The sequence below is a fragment of the Dromiciops gliroides genome, chromosome 5 (assembly GCF_019393635.1).
Source record: "Dromiciops gliroides isolate mDroGli1 chromosome 5, mDroGli1.pri, whole genome shotgun sequence".
Lineage (NCBI taxonomy): Eukaryota > Metazoa > Chordata > Mammalia > Microbiotheria > Microbiotheriidae > Dromiciops > Dromiciops gliroides.
In genome coordinates this window covers 149260645-149277210 of record NC_057865.1, presented here as the reverse complement: position 1 = coordinate 149277210, position 16566 = coordinate 149260645, and the positions used below count along the sequence as shown (strand labels likewise).

Sequence of the window (16566 nt, the reverse complement as noted above, 5' to 3'; positions counted from 1 at the left end):
AGGATATGCTAGAAGAGACCTACTAGGCAGAGACCAACTAGGGCAGAGCAACTAGAGATGTGGCCTTCATCCATCTTATCCTTGCCTCCTTACTCCATGCCATTATTACCTTCAGCATTCTAACTGTTCCCATCCCGCATACTGCCACCAGATTAATCTCTCTAAAATATCCTCTCATTCCTTTAATCAAAGACTTTTCAATGAGTCACTATTATATATTGTTTGTCCTTTGTTTTCAAAGAGGATCAGTGACATGAGGTTGGTGTCTTGACTTACAGGTGAATTGGATTTAGGTGAGGCAGAGTTGCACAAAGTCATCAGCCTCACTCTTTTCCAGAGTCATTGAAGGCCAGTGGCTAGAAAAAAATAAAAATGACTGGCATTGGATGACCTTGGCTTCTCTGATGTCTGACCACAGTCCACACTCTCCATAGGGCTTGCTTCGGCCGCCTTCGTGGCTGTTGGAACAAATTGTTCTCATCCACCCATCTTGCTGGGGGAAGTCTTCACATGCTTGGAGTAGACATTCCTCTAACTCACGGATGGGTATAATAACCATTGGTTACCCTCAAGCTGGTTTAGCTTCTCTGCTGAAAAAGTATACCAGGGTGTGGCCACTGTGCATGCTACAGCTTCCTGGAGCCACAGGTGAGAGTTGGATGGCTGGTAGGCACCACAGGTGGGTGAGCAGCCCCGAAAAGGGCTTGGCAAGCTTTCATATCAGAAGATCTGGTCTTCCTTGAACATCCTATAACTAGGTGGCACAGTGGATAGAGCACCAGGACTGCATTCAGGAAGACCTGAGTTCAAGGGCGACCTCATACATTTACTAGTTGTGTAACCCTGGGCAAATCACTTAACATCTATTTTCCTCAATTTCCTCGTCTGTGGGGGGAAAATGGGAACAATAATAACACTTACCTCCCGTGGTTGTTATGAGGATCAAATGAAATAAGAATTCTAAAGTGCTTAGCACAATGCCTGGTACATCCTAGGTGCTATATACATGTTAGAATGATTACTATTCTACTGTCCTTGTCTAAATCCTGCTTGATTTATGGCTTAGATTACATCCTACCTTCTCCATGACTACTGCAACGCACAAAGCTAAGTGTCCCTCCTCTAAACTCTTATACAATTGGTCTTTTTACTATTCACTTGGATAAAATGAAATAATATGTATGAAGTGATTTGTGACTTTAAAACACCATATAAGCACAAGATATTAATATTATTGATGATTATACTATATTTGACTCTGCATGGCATTGTTTTAAGTTTTTAATGTGTGTAAATCTTGGGGGCAGCTAGGTAGCACAGTGGATAAAGCACTGGCCTTGGATTCAGGAGAACCTGAGTTCAAATCCGGCCTTAGACACTTGACACTTACTAGCTGTGTGACCCTGGGCAAGTCACTTCACCCTCATTGCCCTTGCAAAACAAACAAACAAACAAATAAAATAATGTGTGTAAATCTTGTCTTTGAGAGGCAGCATAGTGAAGTAGTCTTGAACTTAGTGACTCTATGACTCTAGCAACTTGTTTAATCTCTTTGAGCCTCAGTTTTTTTATCTGTAAAATGAGGAGAATGGTATTTACTTCACAAAATTTCTGAGAAGAAAGGACTTTGGGAGTCTTAAAATGTTATAAACAACTCTGAAGCTGTTGGTGGTGGTGGTGATGTTCTTCTCTTCGATTGGTTGTGATTTCCTGAGGCATAGACCATATTATACCTAGTAAACACTCAATATATATTTAAATTGACTTGAGTTCTTTGCATTGCACATTTGATCAATTTTTTTAGTGACTGGAAATGTCATGCCTCCTGTTTTAGTTTTAACCAGACCCATGATTTCAATAGTATAGGGAACACTTGTGAGGAAATTCTCTTTTCTAGTTAAGCTCAGTACCTGCTCTGTAACATAGTCTTAGAGAGGATGAGGATTGCTTGAGGGCACCAAGAGGTTGGAGGATTTGCTTAACATCACAGAACCAGTATGTGTCAGGGGTGAGACTTGAACCCAAGTCTTCCTTGCTCTGAAACCTGCTCCATCCACTATATTACAAAGCCCAGGATTATGAAAACTCGGGAAGTTATGGGGTGATTTTCTGTGTGGCAAAAGTCAAACTTCTCAAAGCCTCACTTCATCCACAGACAGGGATCATAGCACCCCAGGGCAGGGATGTGTTGAAGCTTAAGAGAGGTCACATCTGTAAAGCACTTTGTTTACTTTAAAGTACTATTTAAATGTCAGTGATGATCATTTTTTGTTCCTTCATAGAGGAGGATATATGAAACACTTGCTTTGGACTAGGTATTGGCTTTGGCTGTTCTTTGCAAGTGGGTGGGACAGCTACACATTTTAATAGGTCTGAACATTTGGAGAAAATGTACAGCACAAACTGGTAAAAATAATGTTTACAGAATAACTGCTCTATACTACACCTAACACTTCCAGGATTTCTTACTTTTTTTTTTTAAGCCGATCTTCCAGTAAGTACAAACCAAGCTTTATTCCTACACAAACTCACTCCTTGTTCATATACTTATTGCTGTGAAGTATATTTGAATGTGGGAAATGTAGAAAAATTGGAACAATAGCCTGCCTTAAAATCTGACTCAGGAATCATTTGCGTACATGTTGATGTGTTGTTTAGAAGGACGTTTGGAACAGTTTACATGCATTCCCATCACAATGGATTCATTCTGGAACCAAGATTATTTCTTTATGTTTTCAGGGTGTTTTGCTGGGATTCAGGGAAAAAGTAATGTTGTTTAACTGTGTATAGAGGGAATGCTGAAGAATGTGGTGATGTATAATAGTTCCAAGACTGACTATTCCTATATACATGCTGAACAAAAAAGCTCTTCTGAGGAGGAAAAAAAGTGGTTTCAATCTCCCACATTCATCCTGGGAAATAGGTTCTCATTAAAGTATGGAATGCTTTGGGGGTTTTTCTTAGTCATATTTTAGTATGTGCATTATACTCCACAACCAGAAACCACTTTAATCACTGCAGATGAAGGCAACTGTACGATAGGAAGAATACTTGTTTTAAAACTAAAATGTTGTTTTACAAGAAATGTTTCAGCTTTTGGCTCAGAATTGACTTTCTGTATAGATTGGTAAATATTGACGTATAGATCAAAAAATGTGCAGTGAGTGCATTTGGCAGAATTTTTAGCTCTGTAGGATTTTTTATTTCAATTTTTATTCTGAATGTAATAAACACTAAATAGAATGGACACTTGCATATTTATAATAGAACAGAAAAAAATTTGACATGAAACAACAGATCTCTTTTGTATTCTTTTTTTCAGGGTAGTGAGGGTTAAGTGACTTGCCCAGGGTCACACAGCTAGTGTCAAGTGTCTGAGGCCGGATTTGAACTCAAGTCCTCCTGAATCCAAGGCCGGTGCTTTATCCACTACGCCAACTAGCTTCCCCCTCTTACATACTTTGTTTTGTTTTTTTGGTGAGGCATTTGGGGTTAAGAGACTTGCCCAGGGTCACACAGCTAGTAAGTGTTAAGTGTCTAAGGCCGCATTTGAACTCAGGTCCTCCTGAATCCAGGGCGGTTGCTCTATCCAACTGCACCACCTAGCTGCCCCTCTTATGTACTTTCAAAATATATAGTAAAAATCTTTAGCTTTCAAAATTGTCATTTCTGGATTTCCTTCTGTTCTTTTCCCTCCATTAAAAAATATGCCTGAATATGACCCTCTTTATCTATCTGTTAATTTTGCTTCCACATCCCTAAACTTCCTTGCCTCTCAACCCCACCCTGCTTGGACAAAAAGAAAAAGAAAATGTTTGTAATCAGTAGACATGGTCAGGCAAAATGGATTTCCACATTGTGTCTGAAGATGGATGTCTCATTCTTCATCTTGAGTTAATTACATCTCTCTTAAGAATTGGGTAACAAACTTCACCATGGAATCATGGCTGGTTATTGCATTGATCAAATGATCAAATCTTTCAAAGTTGTTTTTCTTTATAGTTTTATTATATAAATTTTTCTGTCTCTTTTAATACCTTGCATTTTTTCCTTTAAAATCTGCCTATTCCTATCCTCGGTCCACTTATTTAGTAAGTAATGTATCTTATTCTTGTTAAAATTTGAATCAGTGCCATATGAATCCTGGAGATGAGACCTTTATCAGAGAAACTTGATAAAAAACTCTGTGGTTTACATGAGATCATCCTCCACTCCCCACCGTTTGTCAGGGAGTATATGTCCTGTTCAGACTGAATAGATTGTTTATTTTGGTAGAAAAGTTGTTTTTCTTAAATCTGAACAAAATCTATAGCTATGCGTTACTTAGAATTGTACAGCCTGAGTAGGTTTGATATAATAGTAAGTCAACATATAATTTCCAATTATAGCTTATAGAACTAGTTCTGTTTTGGGTACTGTACAACATATACATCTTTTTTTTTCAGTCGAATATAAACATTCTGTCTGTCTCTGGGGTGATTTAATAGTATTCTCTCTCTTTTCTTTCTTGTAGGTGATTTAACAGTACACAGCGAAATGGGTAACATCACAATAGGTATGTGCTGGCTTCTTTAAATTGGCTTTAAGACTTACCTGTGCTTTTTATTCTGTAGAACAATATTATAATGCCATTTTTGATCATACTTTGCCTAATCGAAATGTAATTGCTGCATACCTTGGTGTACCATGTAGTTAGAGATAATCCTTAACTTAGGAAATGGTGGTTCTAAAAGCATGTTTGTAAAGGTTTTGGGGGGAACTTATTTTCCCATAGAAATTATGCTTTTTGTAATAGATAGGTACTCATAGAAGTACCTAAAAACCTATTTAATCTATGACATAACTGAAGTATCTAATATTGTACTAGTAACCTAATCAACATGTATGATAATGTTTTTAGAAAAGAATGTTTTCAGAATGCCAGCTTGGCCTGCCAGAAACATGTCTTCCCTTCTAGTACACACTTATCCCATTGCTGTGCCAAGGAGTGGAAATGGAGGTGCCTAACTCCAAACCCTTGGTACTAGTTTCCATTTGGGACATATGTCTGGGACCGGATAAACAGAAAGAGTAAAGGGAGGAAAGAAGGAACAGCCATTAAATGGGGTTAAGCTTATCTTTTTTTTCCCTTCCTATTGCTGGGTCCTGTACTAATATTGGGACAAAGTGAAAAAATAAACAGCACCCTGGCCTGTACTGGTATTGTGACACAGTAAAGAAATGGGACTAGATTTGGGGGAGAGGAGAAGCCAGGATGGAAAGAAGTCCCAGGCGTCAGAGGAGAAGGGAGGGCAGTCTGAAGCAATGGCAGCAGAGAGGGAGGGTTCCCATGACATCAGGCAACTGTTTATGGGTAGTGTATGAGATAAACAAGTCAATTGGATATTGTCTGTTTAGAATTTTCTTTTTCGAAGGCTTTTTTTCTTTGGTTCAGTAGTAACACAAAGAGAAACTTTTAACTCTTTCATACGGGAAAAAATAAAATTTGGCCATCAAAATGGGAAGATGATAGTACATAATAACTGAAATAATAGTCTGAAAATCAGTGAAATGAATTGCTTCTTGAAAATTAGTTTTAAAATAGTTCTGAATTACGATTCAAAACACCTTTCCTCTTATGAACTAATTTTTTTCTCAAGCCATTGATGCTGAATTAAGGAGATAGTATCTAAGGCAACACTCTCCTTTTCTTAGATGAATTTGTATCCGCTCAAAGAAGAATAATACATTCTCCATTATTCACTGAGCACACTATTAAATATTAAGACACTTGGGGCAGCTAGGTGGCACAGTGGATAGAGCACTGGCCCCGGAGTCAGGAGTACCTGAGTTCAAATCTGGCCTCAGACACTTGAGACTTACTGGCTGTGTGACCCTGGGCAAGTCACTTAACCCCAATTGCCTCACCCGCCAAAAAAAATATTAAGACACTTGACATGTAGAACAATTGTGTTTAGTTAGTTTTTAATCATACCATAAAACCTTGGTATTGGAAGGAACTTCAGAAGTCTAGTAGTCTATCCCCAAATCCGATTCTGTTCCCTTCTATAATATTCCTGATGACCTGATGGGTCTTTGCTTGAACTCTTCAGTGATGGGAATTCTCTATTTCATGTAGCATCCCTTTCTAGTTTTGGATAGCTCTAATCATCTGCCACTTTGGATGAAACTAAATTTGCTGGAACTTATTAGCATAAATAGGAAATAAAGCTGTGAAGTACTATTCTAAAAACATACAAATATAAAAGAATAGGTTGTGGTTTGCTTTTACATTATAGAAAATACCTATTTGGAAACTCAGAAATTGAAGAATTTTAGTGTTTTATGAAGATATAGCAAAATAAGAGAGACAAATTATATATTCACTTAAAGTCACTAGCTTCTATTATGGTCTCTTAAAATTAAGCTCAAACCATAGAGTAGATGGTATTTTTGCTGTCAGTATAGTTCCTCATAATGTTTTTAAGTGAATAAGAAATGCATTTTTAAATGTTTGAGGGGAACCAAACATATACACTTATTAAGGATTCTCTGGATAAATTTTTTTTTATAAATCACTGTAGTGAAAGTCATGATTTCAGTCACGGTTGAAGATGTTATTAGAATCTTCTAAACCCATACCCTCTAATAAAAGTGCTATATTTTTATTTATTTTTAAAAATACATTTTATTCATGCCTTCTGGTGTCTATATCACAATAATTTCTGGGAAAATACCTTATCTGTGCCCCCTTTGAACTTTTTTTTTTTGTAACAAAGATAAACAGTTATGTAAAATATCTGATGCACAGACTGCATCAGATAGTGAGTACAACCTGCTGCTCTAATAATTCTTCATCTTTCTGATATGCAAAGGAAAATATTTCATTATCTGTTTTCTCTATCACTAGTTTTTCAGTTAGTCTAGATCTGATTCCTTTTATGATATTTTTCATTCTGTCATTGCAGTCATTGTATGTGAGAAAAGCCATATAGTTTGGTGAATAGTCAGTCCAGGAGATAAAACCAGTGCCTTATTCCCTAGAGTATATACTTAAAATTTGAATCACTTTCACAGTCTGTGTAGCTTATTCTTTTTAAAAAAATTTTTAAATTTAATTTGTTTATACTTAACTTAAAGTTTGTCCATTTTCCTCCATATTCTGTTTCATTTTCCCATTATAATTGACCCAGATTCGTTAAACTGTATGTGTAGTTAATTTTAAAAAGCATGGTCCCACACAGACTGAGACTATGGGATCTTTTTCTGAGCTCTCACAAATGTGGAACTGTTGGTTACAAGAGCAACAGATAAATTACAACTAACAGTGAGCCAGTAGTGTTCATGTATGAAAGAAAGAGATTAGTGGAAGAATGGGCAGTGTGGCAGAGACAACAGGAAGTGCTGGTGGCAAGGGCCTTTCATAATTGTTTTAAGCCTCTTAATAGGCCCACACCCTCATTTGAAGAATACTAATGTGTAATAATAATAATAACTTTTAATATAGTGTTTAAGTTTTACCAAATGCATTCCCAGTTTATCTTAATTCTCATGACGACTCTGTGACGTAGGTGTTATTTCTCTCCTCATTAAGAATTATGGAAATATTGTCCTTATGCAAATATTATCCATTCTCCAAATATCTTTATTTGATCTCTCATGGTGGTGCTTCTGGAATAACAGGTTGTCTTTATATAGTGAAATGGTGAGCAATGCAAAAGCCCAACAATCTTAATGAAATTCTAACTACTTTGGTTAATCATCAGAGATTGATTTTATTTTGGGCCAAAAAACCTTTTGTCTCAGATTTTTACATTGATTATGTTATTTCAAAATCAAAATGATAGCATTTCGATAATTTAAAATATTATTATATATCAGTTCTATCAGACCAGTACCTCTTTGTTCTAACGTTACTTCTTCTTGTTTCCCTAGTTATTAGCATGACCTAGATATTTTCTTTTGGACATAATAGATCTTTATGATCTTGAACTTTACCCATATCGATATTCATCAAGAGAAAATTAGTTTGTTTTTCATGTGGAGATTGATTTTCAAGGTACCTCTTAGTAACATGGAGGTAATAGTAATGTCCAAAAAGAGAATGGTTTGGGCATTTCTTTTTCTTTTTTTTGTACAAAGTATTTAGTGATTTTTCAATTGGAATATTGTCCTTTAATAAAGTCAGATAAACCATTTTATTAGCAAATTAATTTTATCATTGTATTCATTTTTGCAATTTAGGACCCCATTAAAATTTTTTGTTTTAAAATAAAAACCTGAAAATCTGTGATGTAAGATTGTGTGTACTTTTCCTTGTGTTGAAAACATAACTCGTGGTCTCTGTTACTGTTAGGAATGTTCTAATCTGAGGCTATACTGAGGGTCTCAGCATACCCAGGAAACAGATGCTTCCTGTAATAGACCTTAGGGAATCCTGCCCTTGACCTAAAGATTTCTCTTTGCTACAATCTAAACCCCTGTTTATCTTCATTTCCTGGCTTAGCATCTCTAAACTTTCTTGGTGACTCTGACTCAGGTTAAAGGATCTGCCCCATCTAGTCCCTGATTACATGCCACTACTTTGTGACTGTCCTTGTACCTAAACTCCGGCATTCACACCTCTTTTCCCTCTATCTACCAATATACTATCAAAGCTCCACGTCTGTTTTTTACATGTTTTCTCCCCACGAAAGAGAATTTATATGATCGCGAAAACTTACTCAAAGGAATTTTATGCATTAAACTATCCAGCCTGGTCAGTTTAAAGTCCCTGTGCTGATTCCTTGATTTACCACTATTTCCTAGGACCTTTTTAAAAAATACTTTTATGATATCCTCTCTGTCTCTGTCTCTGTCTCTCTGTCTCTGTGTCTCTCTCTCTCTCTCTCTCTCTCTCTCTCTCTCTCTCTCTCTTAGTATTTTATTTTTTCCAATTCCATGTAAAGATAGTTTTCAACATTTATTTTTGTGAGATTTTGAGTTCAGAATTTTCCTCCCCCACCTTTTCCTCCTCCACTCCTGAAACCAGCAAAGCAATCTGTTGTAGGTTATCCATTACATTCATGTTAAACATGTCTCCACATCAGTCATGTTGTAAGAGAAGAATCAGAACAAAAGGAAAAAAAACACAAGAAAGAAGAAACAACAACAACTAAAAAACCAACAACATAAGTGAAAATAGCATGCTTCAATCTGCATTCAGACTCCACAGTTCTTTTTCTGGATGTGGAGAGCATTATGAGTCTTTTGGCCTTGTCTTGGATCATTGCATTGCTGAGAAGAGCCAAGTCTATCACAGCTGACCATCACACAATGTTGTTGATACTGTGTACAATATTCTCTTGGTTCTGCTCATTCCACTCAGCATCAATTCATGTAAGTCTTTCCAGGCTTTCCTGAAATCTGCCTGCTGATCATTTCTTACAGCACAATCATATTCCTTCACAATCATATACCACAAGTTGTTCAGCCATTCCCCAACTGATGAGCATCCCCTCAATTTCCAATTCTTTGCTACCACAAAAAGAGAAGCTATAAATATTTTTGTACATGTGGGTCATAGGACCTTTTATCATTGCATTGAACAATAATAATAATATTTATATAGTGATTACTTTGTGCAGACACTGTATTCTAAGCACTTTACAATCATTGTTTCATTTGATTCTCACAACCTTGAGAAGTATTATCCTCGTTTTACATATAAGGAGACTGAGGCACACAAAGGTTAAGTGATTTATCCAAAGACACACAACTAGTAAGTAGGCTTTATTTGAACTTTGATCTTCCTGACTCCAGACTGTGTGCTCTGTGCACTATGGCGCCACCTATTTCTCCCTATACTTTATTACCCCTAAGCCTGTTCTTCATTTTGGCTGTGACATTCAGTCACTCTTCACTCTCCAGTGCCGTTTTAGGTCCCTCACCCCTGCCCTACTGATGCTCTGCTGCTTTCTTTGGGTAAATCAGCCTTTTGCCTGCCTTGGCAGGCCTGAAGCTTAGATGATCGTTCCTCTCTTTCATTCCCCAAGTGAACATGTCTAGAAAGAAGGGCTCAGGGACTAGGATAGAACCTTGGGGTGTGCTTGAGCAAGTTATTTAACCACTCTGGGCCTTAGTTTTCTTTCCTGTTAAGGCTGAAGTCCTTCCGTCTCAAAAATCTGTGTTCTTATAACTGTTGCATAAAATTGGTTCTTTTGGAATTAACTTAGTAATTCAGTAGCTGAGGAAGAATGGAAATGTCCTTCTAATGAGAATTTTAACCCAAAATTTGAGCATGTTTAGATTCTTTTATTGAATTGAATTCTCATCTAAATCCATTTTAAGCCACTACCAGCTGGTGACATAAGCAGACAATGTCAGAAAATTCTAAATAAGAAAATATTTGTTTGCATTTGGACTCATAAAGCCAGTAACAATTTCTGGAAGATCTCCTGGATTTTAAGCCCCTTTTTTTATGCTCTTATTTTTAAATTGCCTATTTTCATGATCAAATATCAATTTCTTTCTTGGCTGAAGGGCATGAGTTATAAAAATTGTATACTTTGTGACAACATATCTTCTTGTAGCAGAGAGATCTATAGAAATATTCAGAATTATATTTTTCATTAAACCAAAAATATAGTCCTGCTAAATTTTGTAAGGTGTGTTTTATTTGTTTTGATCTAATTTCTCTATTTATTAGCTTTATCTTCCATAACCTTAATAAATAATGGATTTTAATTTGAGCCTTACAGTTAGACTGTGAGTATCTTTTTATGCCCCAGGCGAAGCATAGGGCCTGGCACATAGTAGGTGCTTAATAAATTCTTGTTGACGACTGATTGAGGGAAGAAAAGAGTTTTTAAACTGGATGCTGGCAGCTCGAGGACAGATATTCATCCCAAAGTGCAGGGACCAACCAAGAAAATGAACATATGGCACAGAGGGTAGCAAGGAATAGAATAAAACCCTGCAGCAAAAGCCAGTCAAAGAAGGGGGATATAACAGAAGAGATGCTAACCAGGGAAGATGGGGAAGTTGGAGACACTCAAGTTAGAGAGGAGCCTAAATTTGGTCAATTAATCCAGCACAAGGACCCTGGTCACTATGTTGAAATCTAGGCAATAACATTTGAGTGGAACTGAGAAACCAGGAGTGAGTTCAGAGAAAAGCAATCCATGTCCTGATTGAAATTTTCAGCTTAGCAGTTTGCAAAAGGGAACAGATACTTGGCACATCTTTTTTCATTTCAACAGCTTCTGTGATTTGTACTTTTTGTCACTATAAGTAAATGAAACTTGTATCAAAGGGGAAGTAGCAGAGACTTTTTTTTTTCAAATGTGAAGCCAACACTTATGCTTGAGCAACCATTGTAATTCAATGGGAAATCTGATTTAATAATAATTGAGATCATAGGTTAACTTGGTGAATTTAACATGTGACCTTGAAGTTTGCCAGGGAAGGAAAACTGGAAATTAGGAAATCAGTGTACCAATCTTGAAGCCGGCATGTCTCTTGTAGCTTTCATATCAGAGAAGGGAATATTGATGGAATTCGAATGGTTAAATAAGCTCACCAGTGTAATATGGAGAGAAGGGTCCTGGATTTAGAATGAGAGGACCTAGGTTCAGATCCCAGCCCAACCTTGAATATAAAAGGTCACACCATTTAAAAAAAATGTTTAAGAGAACTAAATCCTAGCCTTTCATGGCTAGGAGTAGAGTTCTTTGTTAAACTATGGACAGAAAAATAAAATCGGAAATTAATAAAAATAGATAAAACAAATGATGACAGGAAATTTTGGTATATGATATTGAAAAAATTCTGCATGAACAAAAATCAGTGCATCTGGGATAGCAGAGAAGCCTTTCAACAGTTTGAGTCCTTCGAAGTTCTAAATCTGTCATCTTAGGGGCAGCTAGGTGGCACAGTGGATAATGCACCAGCCCTGGATTCAGGAGGACCTGAGTTCAAATCCGGCCTCAGACACTTGACACTTACTAGCAAGTCATGTAACCCTCATTGCCCTGTCAAAAAAAAAGTAAATCTGTCATCTTTGGATCTTGCTTACTTATAATCTTCTTCTTACCCCATCTTGACTCTAATCAAGAACAAGTGATCTTACATAAATTTAACCTCCCTCCTTTTACTAAAATTAGTACACTGTTACGGCAAGGATTTAGGGATTTAGAGAAGGGGATCTCCACGGTTAAGGTACACAACTACAACCTAATTAAAGACTAATTGCTGAGTGACCATGGAAATAGAAGTATTAGACCCTTTTCAAAGAAATGTAAATTCTGAAACTTCTTATATGTCAAGTGAAAGTTGGAAATAATTATAATAAGTATGTTCTGGAGTGTTATTTAATTAATAACTTAAGTTAGTTTTACTTAGTAGACACAATAAATTGGCATTAAGCAATTAAGGACTATAAAAAGCCTGTTGAATTTTTTTGGCCTATTTGTCTTTTCTGTCCCCTAGAGGTTTTCATTGATGTTCCATTTTTCTTCTTCCTTAGGTTCTCCCTCTCCTCCCTACTTTCTCCTCCCCACTTTACCAAGCTTAGAAAACACCTTTCCCAGTAATGAGCAAATTGAATTCTTCTGGATTTTTTTCTTCCCAGGAATACTTCAAATCAAAGGTCTTTCTTTTTAATGAAAATTTATCTTATTTCATTGATGATTATGTTTAGATTTGCAGATTATTATTTTGGTTTGTTGCCCGAACTCTTTTGCTTTTTCAAATGTCCTATTACTGAGGGATACAAGTTAAATGACTTGTAGAAGGTCACACAACTAGAAAGTATCTTAAACTGGATTAGAACTCAGGTCTTCATCTAGCTGCCAGTGAGTATTATAAGTGTCATCAGTATTACTTCATTAAAAATAGGCTGGGGGGGCACAGTGGATAGAGCACCGGCTCTGGAGTCAGGAGTACCTGAGTTCAAATCCGGCCTCAGATACTTAACACTTACTAGCTGTGTGACCCTGGGCAAGTCACTTAACCCTGATTGCCTCACTGAAAAAAAAAATTGGCTGGGGCAGCTAGGTGGCGTAGTGGATAAAGCACCGACCCTGGAGTCAGGAGTACCTGAGTTCAAATCCGGCCTCAGACACTTAACACTTACTAGCTGTGTGACCCTGGGCAAGTCACTTAATCCGAATTGTCTCACTAAAAAAACAAACAAACAACCCCCCCCCCCAAATTGGCTGTGCTAGGTTAACTTCATGTATGTTTTTGATAAGTCTTCTTACACTGGTAGTTAGCTGAAGAAAATGCTATAAACAGTACACTTAGATTCCAGCCAAAACAAAGTCTTTCATATGAAAAGTATGAAGTAGATAATAATAAAATTAAGAGAATTTGGGCCAGGTTACATGACCAGATCTAAGAAGAATATTTGATGAGTCTCTGTCATCTTGGGGAGAGGTAGAAAATGGATTTCTGTCTGACATGATTTTAATTATAGATGACCCAGATCAGAGCTTCTCAAACTTTTTGGTCTCAGGGTCCCTTACACCCTTGTTCTCTCACCCTCACACACTTTAAAATTATTAAGAATTCCAAAGATCTTTTGTTTATGTAGGTGATATTTATCCACATTTGCTATATTAGAAATTAAAACTGACAAAATTTTAAAATGTTTTGTTTTTGTTTAATCATTTTCCAGTTAGATCCAATGGTCTCTGACTACATTTGGAGTTTTCTTGGCAAAAGTAGTGGAGTGGTTTAAAAATATTCATGTAAAGATAACAATAACAAACCCATTACACGTTAACATAAATAACATTTTTTTTTTATGAAAATAACTATGATTTCTAAACAAAAAAGTGAGAAGAGTGGCATTGTTTTTGATATTTTGCAAATCTCTTTAATGTCTGGCTTACTAGGAGACAGCTGGATTCTTCTATCTTGATTCTGCTTTCATTCTGTTGTGATAATGTTGTTTTGGTTGAAGCATATGTTGAAAATCCGACCTCACACAGATACGTAGTTGGAAAAAGAAGTATCTTAATAGATAACCTCCTAGTATTATTATAAAAATATTTTTAGCCTCATGGACTCCCTCAAAGGTCTTGAGAAAATTCCGGGGTCCAAGGAACCACATTTTTGAGAACTGCTGACTAAGGTGAAGGCATAGATGATATGATAGTCAAATTTGTAGGTGATAGAATACAGAAAAGATCTTTGCAGACTGGAAGAAAATGAAATAGAACAAGGATAAATATAAAACACTAGACTCAATTTTTGAAAAGAATTTTACAAGTATAGGATATGGGAGAGAGGGCTTGAAAACACTTTGGGTGAAAAAGAACTGGCAAGCTAGTAGAATTCAAATTCAAAATGAGTTGGTAAATCCCTCAAGCAGCTATTAAGTGCCTACTTAATATCAGTGTTAGGCACTGGTGATAAAAAAAAGAAAAGACACAGAAAATGAAGTGTTATGATGAAGAACAGAAGACCAATTTGTTTGGACTATAGAAGGCGGTCAAGTCCACAAGCATTTATGAGCAAACCCACTTATGTTTTAGGCACTCTGTTAAGTACTGGAAGGGAAAAATTATATACAAACTGATTGGAAAGGTAGTTTAGGACCAGATTATGAAGAACTTTAAAAGCTAAACAGAGAAGCTTATGTTTGATCCTAGAGGCAATAGGGAGCCATTGGAGTTGATTTTGTAAGGTCAGTTCCAGCCTTTAAACAAATCACTTTGGGCAGTTAGGTGGTGCAGTGGATAAAGCACTGGCCCTGGATTCAGGAGGACCTGAGTTCAAATCTGGCCTCAGACACTTGACACTTACTAGCTGTGTGACCCTGGGCAAGTCACTTAACCCTCATTACCCTGCAAAAAAAAAAAATGAAGAAAATCACTTTGGCAGCTGTGTGGATTGGAGAAAGAAGAGATAAGCAAGGAAGTCCAATTAAGAGGCTGTTGCAAAAAAAAAAAAAAGAAAGAAAGAAAGAAAAAAGGGGGGAAGCTAGGTAGCATGGTGGATAGAGCACCAGCCCTGGATTCAGGAGGACCCAAGTTCAAATCTGGCCTCAGACACTTGACACTTACTAGCTGTGTGACCTTGGGCAAGTCACTTTACCCCATTTGCCTCACCAAAAAAAAGAAAAAAAGAAAGAGGCGGTTGCAATAGTCTAGACATGAGGTGAGAGAAACTGAATTAAAGGAGTGACTGTGAATAGAGGAGGAGTAGAACCTATGAAATATTGTGCAGTTGGAAACAAGACTTGGAAACTGATTAGATATGTGAAGTGAGGAGTCAAAGAGAGCACTTATGTCTTCCTGGAAGCCACAAAAGCTAAAGAATGGCACGTTTCCAAGTGAGCTCTTGACCTCAGGACACGATTGCTTCAAAAAAACCATCGAAATAATGCCATAGGATAATGCCTGGAGCACCAAAACCCACAGAAGAATGTGCTGAAATAATTTTCTTTTTTTTTTTTTTTTTTGTGGGGCAGTGAGGATTAAGTGACTTACCCAGGGTCACACAGCTAGTAAGTGTCAAGTGTCTGAGGCTGAAATCATCTTCTAACCAAGAACGGCTTGGAAGGTCGGAAGGAGGGAGCTACTGTGCTGAGACAGGAGTGGAGCCCAACCCCACAGTCACCCTGACACAGATCCAGTCCCAGAAAGGCCTCACAAGAGAAGGAGACCCCCAGAACCTCTGAATCAGCTGAAGCACCAATGTTGTCTGGAACTAAGCTCACAGTCTGGTGAGAGGGCTGAGCCTTTGGCAGGGGGAAGACTATAGGGGTCTATGCTGGTGCTGAGGCAGAACTTGGGTTTTTCACCAATGCTGGGAACCGGGAGGTAGGCTTGAGTAGCAGTGGCCCAGGTTGGGGAGGGGCACAGGCTTGTCTGAGCTAATGACCACAACACACAAAGCCGGTTGATTAGCAAGTTGGTCTGGGGTCATCTGTGGACCAGGGAACAGACCAGGCGAGTGAAGAACCTGATCCTCCTTAAATCATACCACTTGGGACTTCTGAAGTTCGGGATACTGCAGCCTGGAAACAGTGCCCCACTGTAAGGAGCTAAAAGTCAAGTAAAAGAAAGGCAAGATAAGCAGACAGAGAAAGGTGAGGACCATAGAAAGTTTCTTTAGTGACAAGGAAGATCGAGGCACACCCTCAGAGGACGATGTCAATGTCAGGGCCCCTATATCTAAAGCTTCCAAGAAAAATATGAATTGGTCTCAGGCCATAGAGGTACTCAAAAAGGACTTTGAAGATAAAGTTAGAGAGGTAGAGGGGAAAAAATGGAAAGAGAAATGAGAGTGATGCAGGAAAGACATGAGAAAAAAGTCAACAGCTTGAAAAGTCAAATTGGCCAAATGGAAAAGGAGGTACAAAAGCTCTCTGACAAAAATAATTGCCTAAGAATTAGAATTGAACAAATGGAAGCTAATGATTTTATGAGAAACTAAGACACAATAAAGCAAATCCAAATGAATAAAAAAATAGAGGGCAATGTGAAATATCTTCTTGGAAAAACTGCTGACCTGGAAAATAGGTCCAGGAGAGATAATTTGAAAATTATTGGTTTACCTGAAAACCGTGATCAAAGAAAGAGCTTAGACATCTTCCAA

General features: G+C 37.4%; 1 protein-coding gene across 1 annotated transcript in view; it reads left to right on the top strand.

Annotated features, from left to right (window-relative positions):
* FAM185A (family with sequence similarity 185 member A) overlaps positions 1-16566 on the top strand; it is an 84749-nt gene that overhangs the window by 23506 nt on the left and 44677 nt on the right. Inside the window, exon 5 of the mRNA XM_043968708.1 lies at positions 4514-4555. Within this exon, the coding sequence (XP_043824643.1) occupies positions 4514-4555 (42 nt within the window). The remainder of the gene's footprint in view (positions 1-4513; positions 4556-16566) is intronic.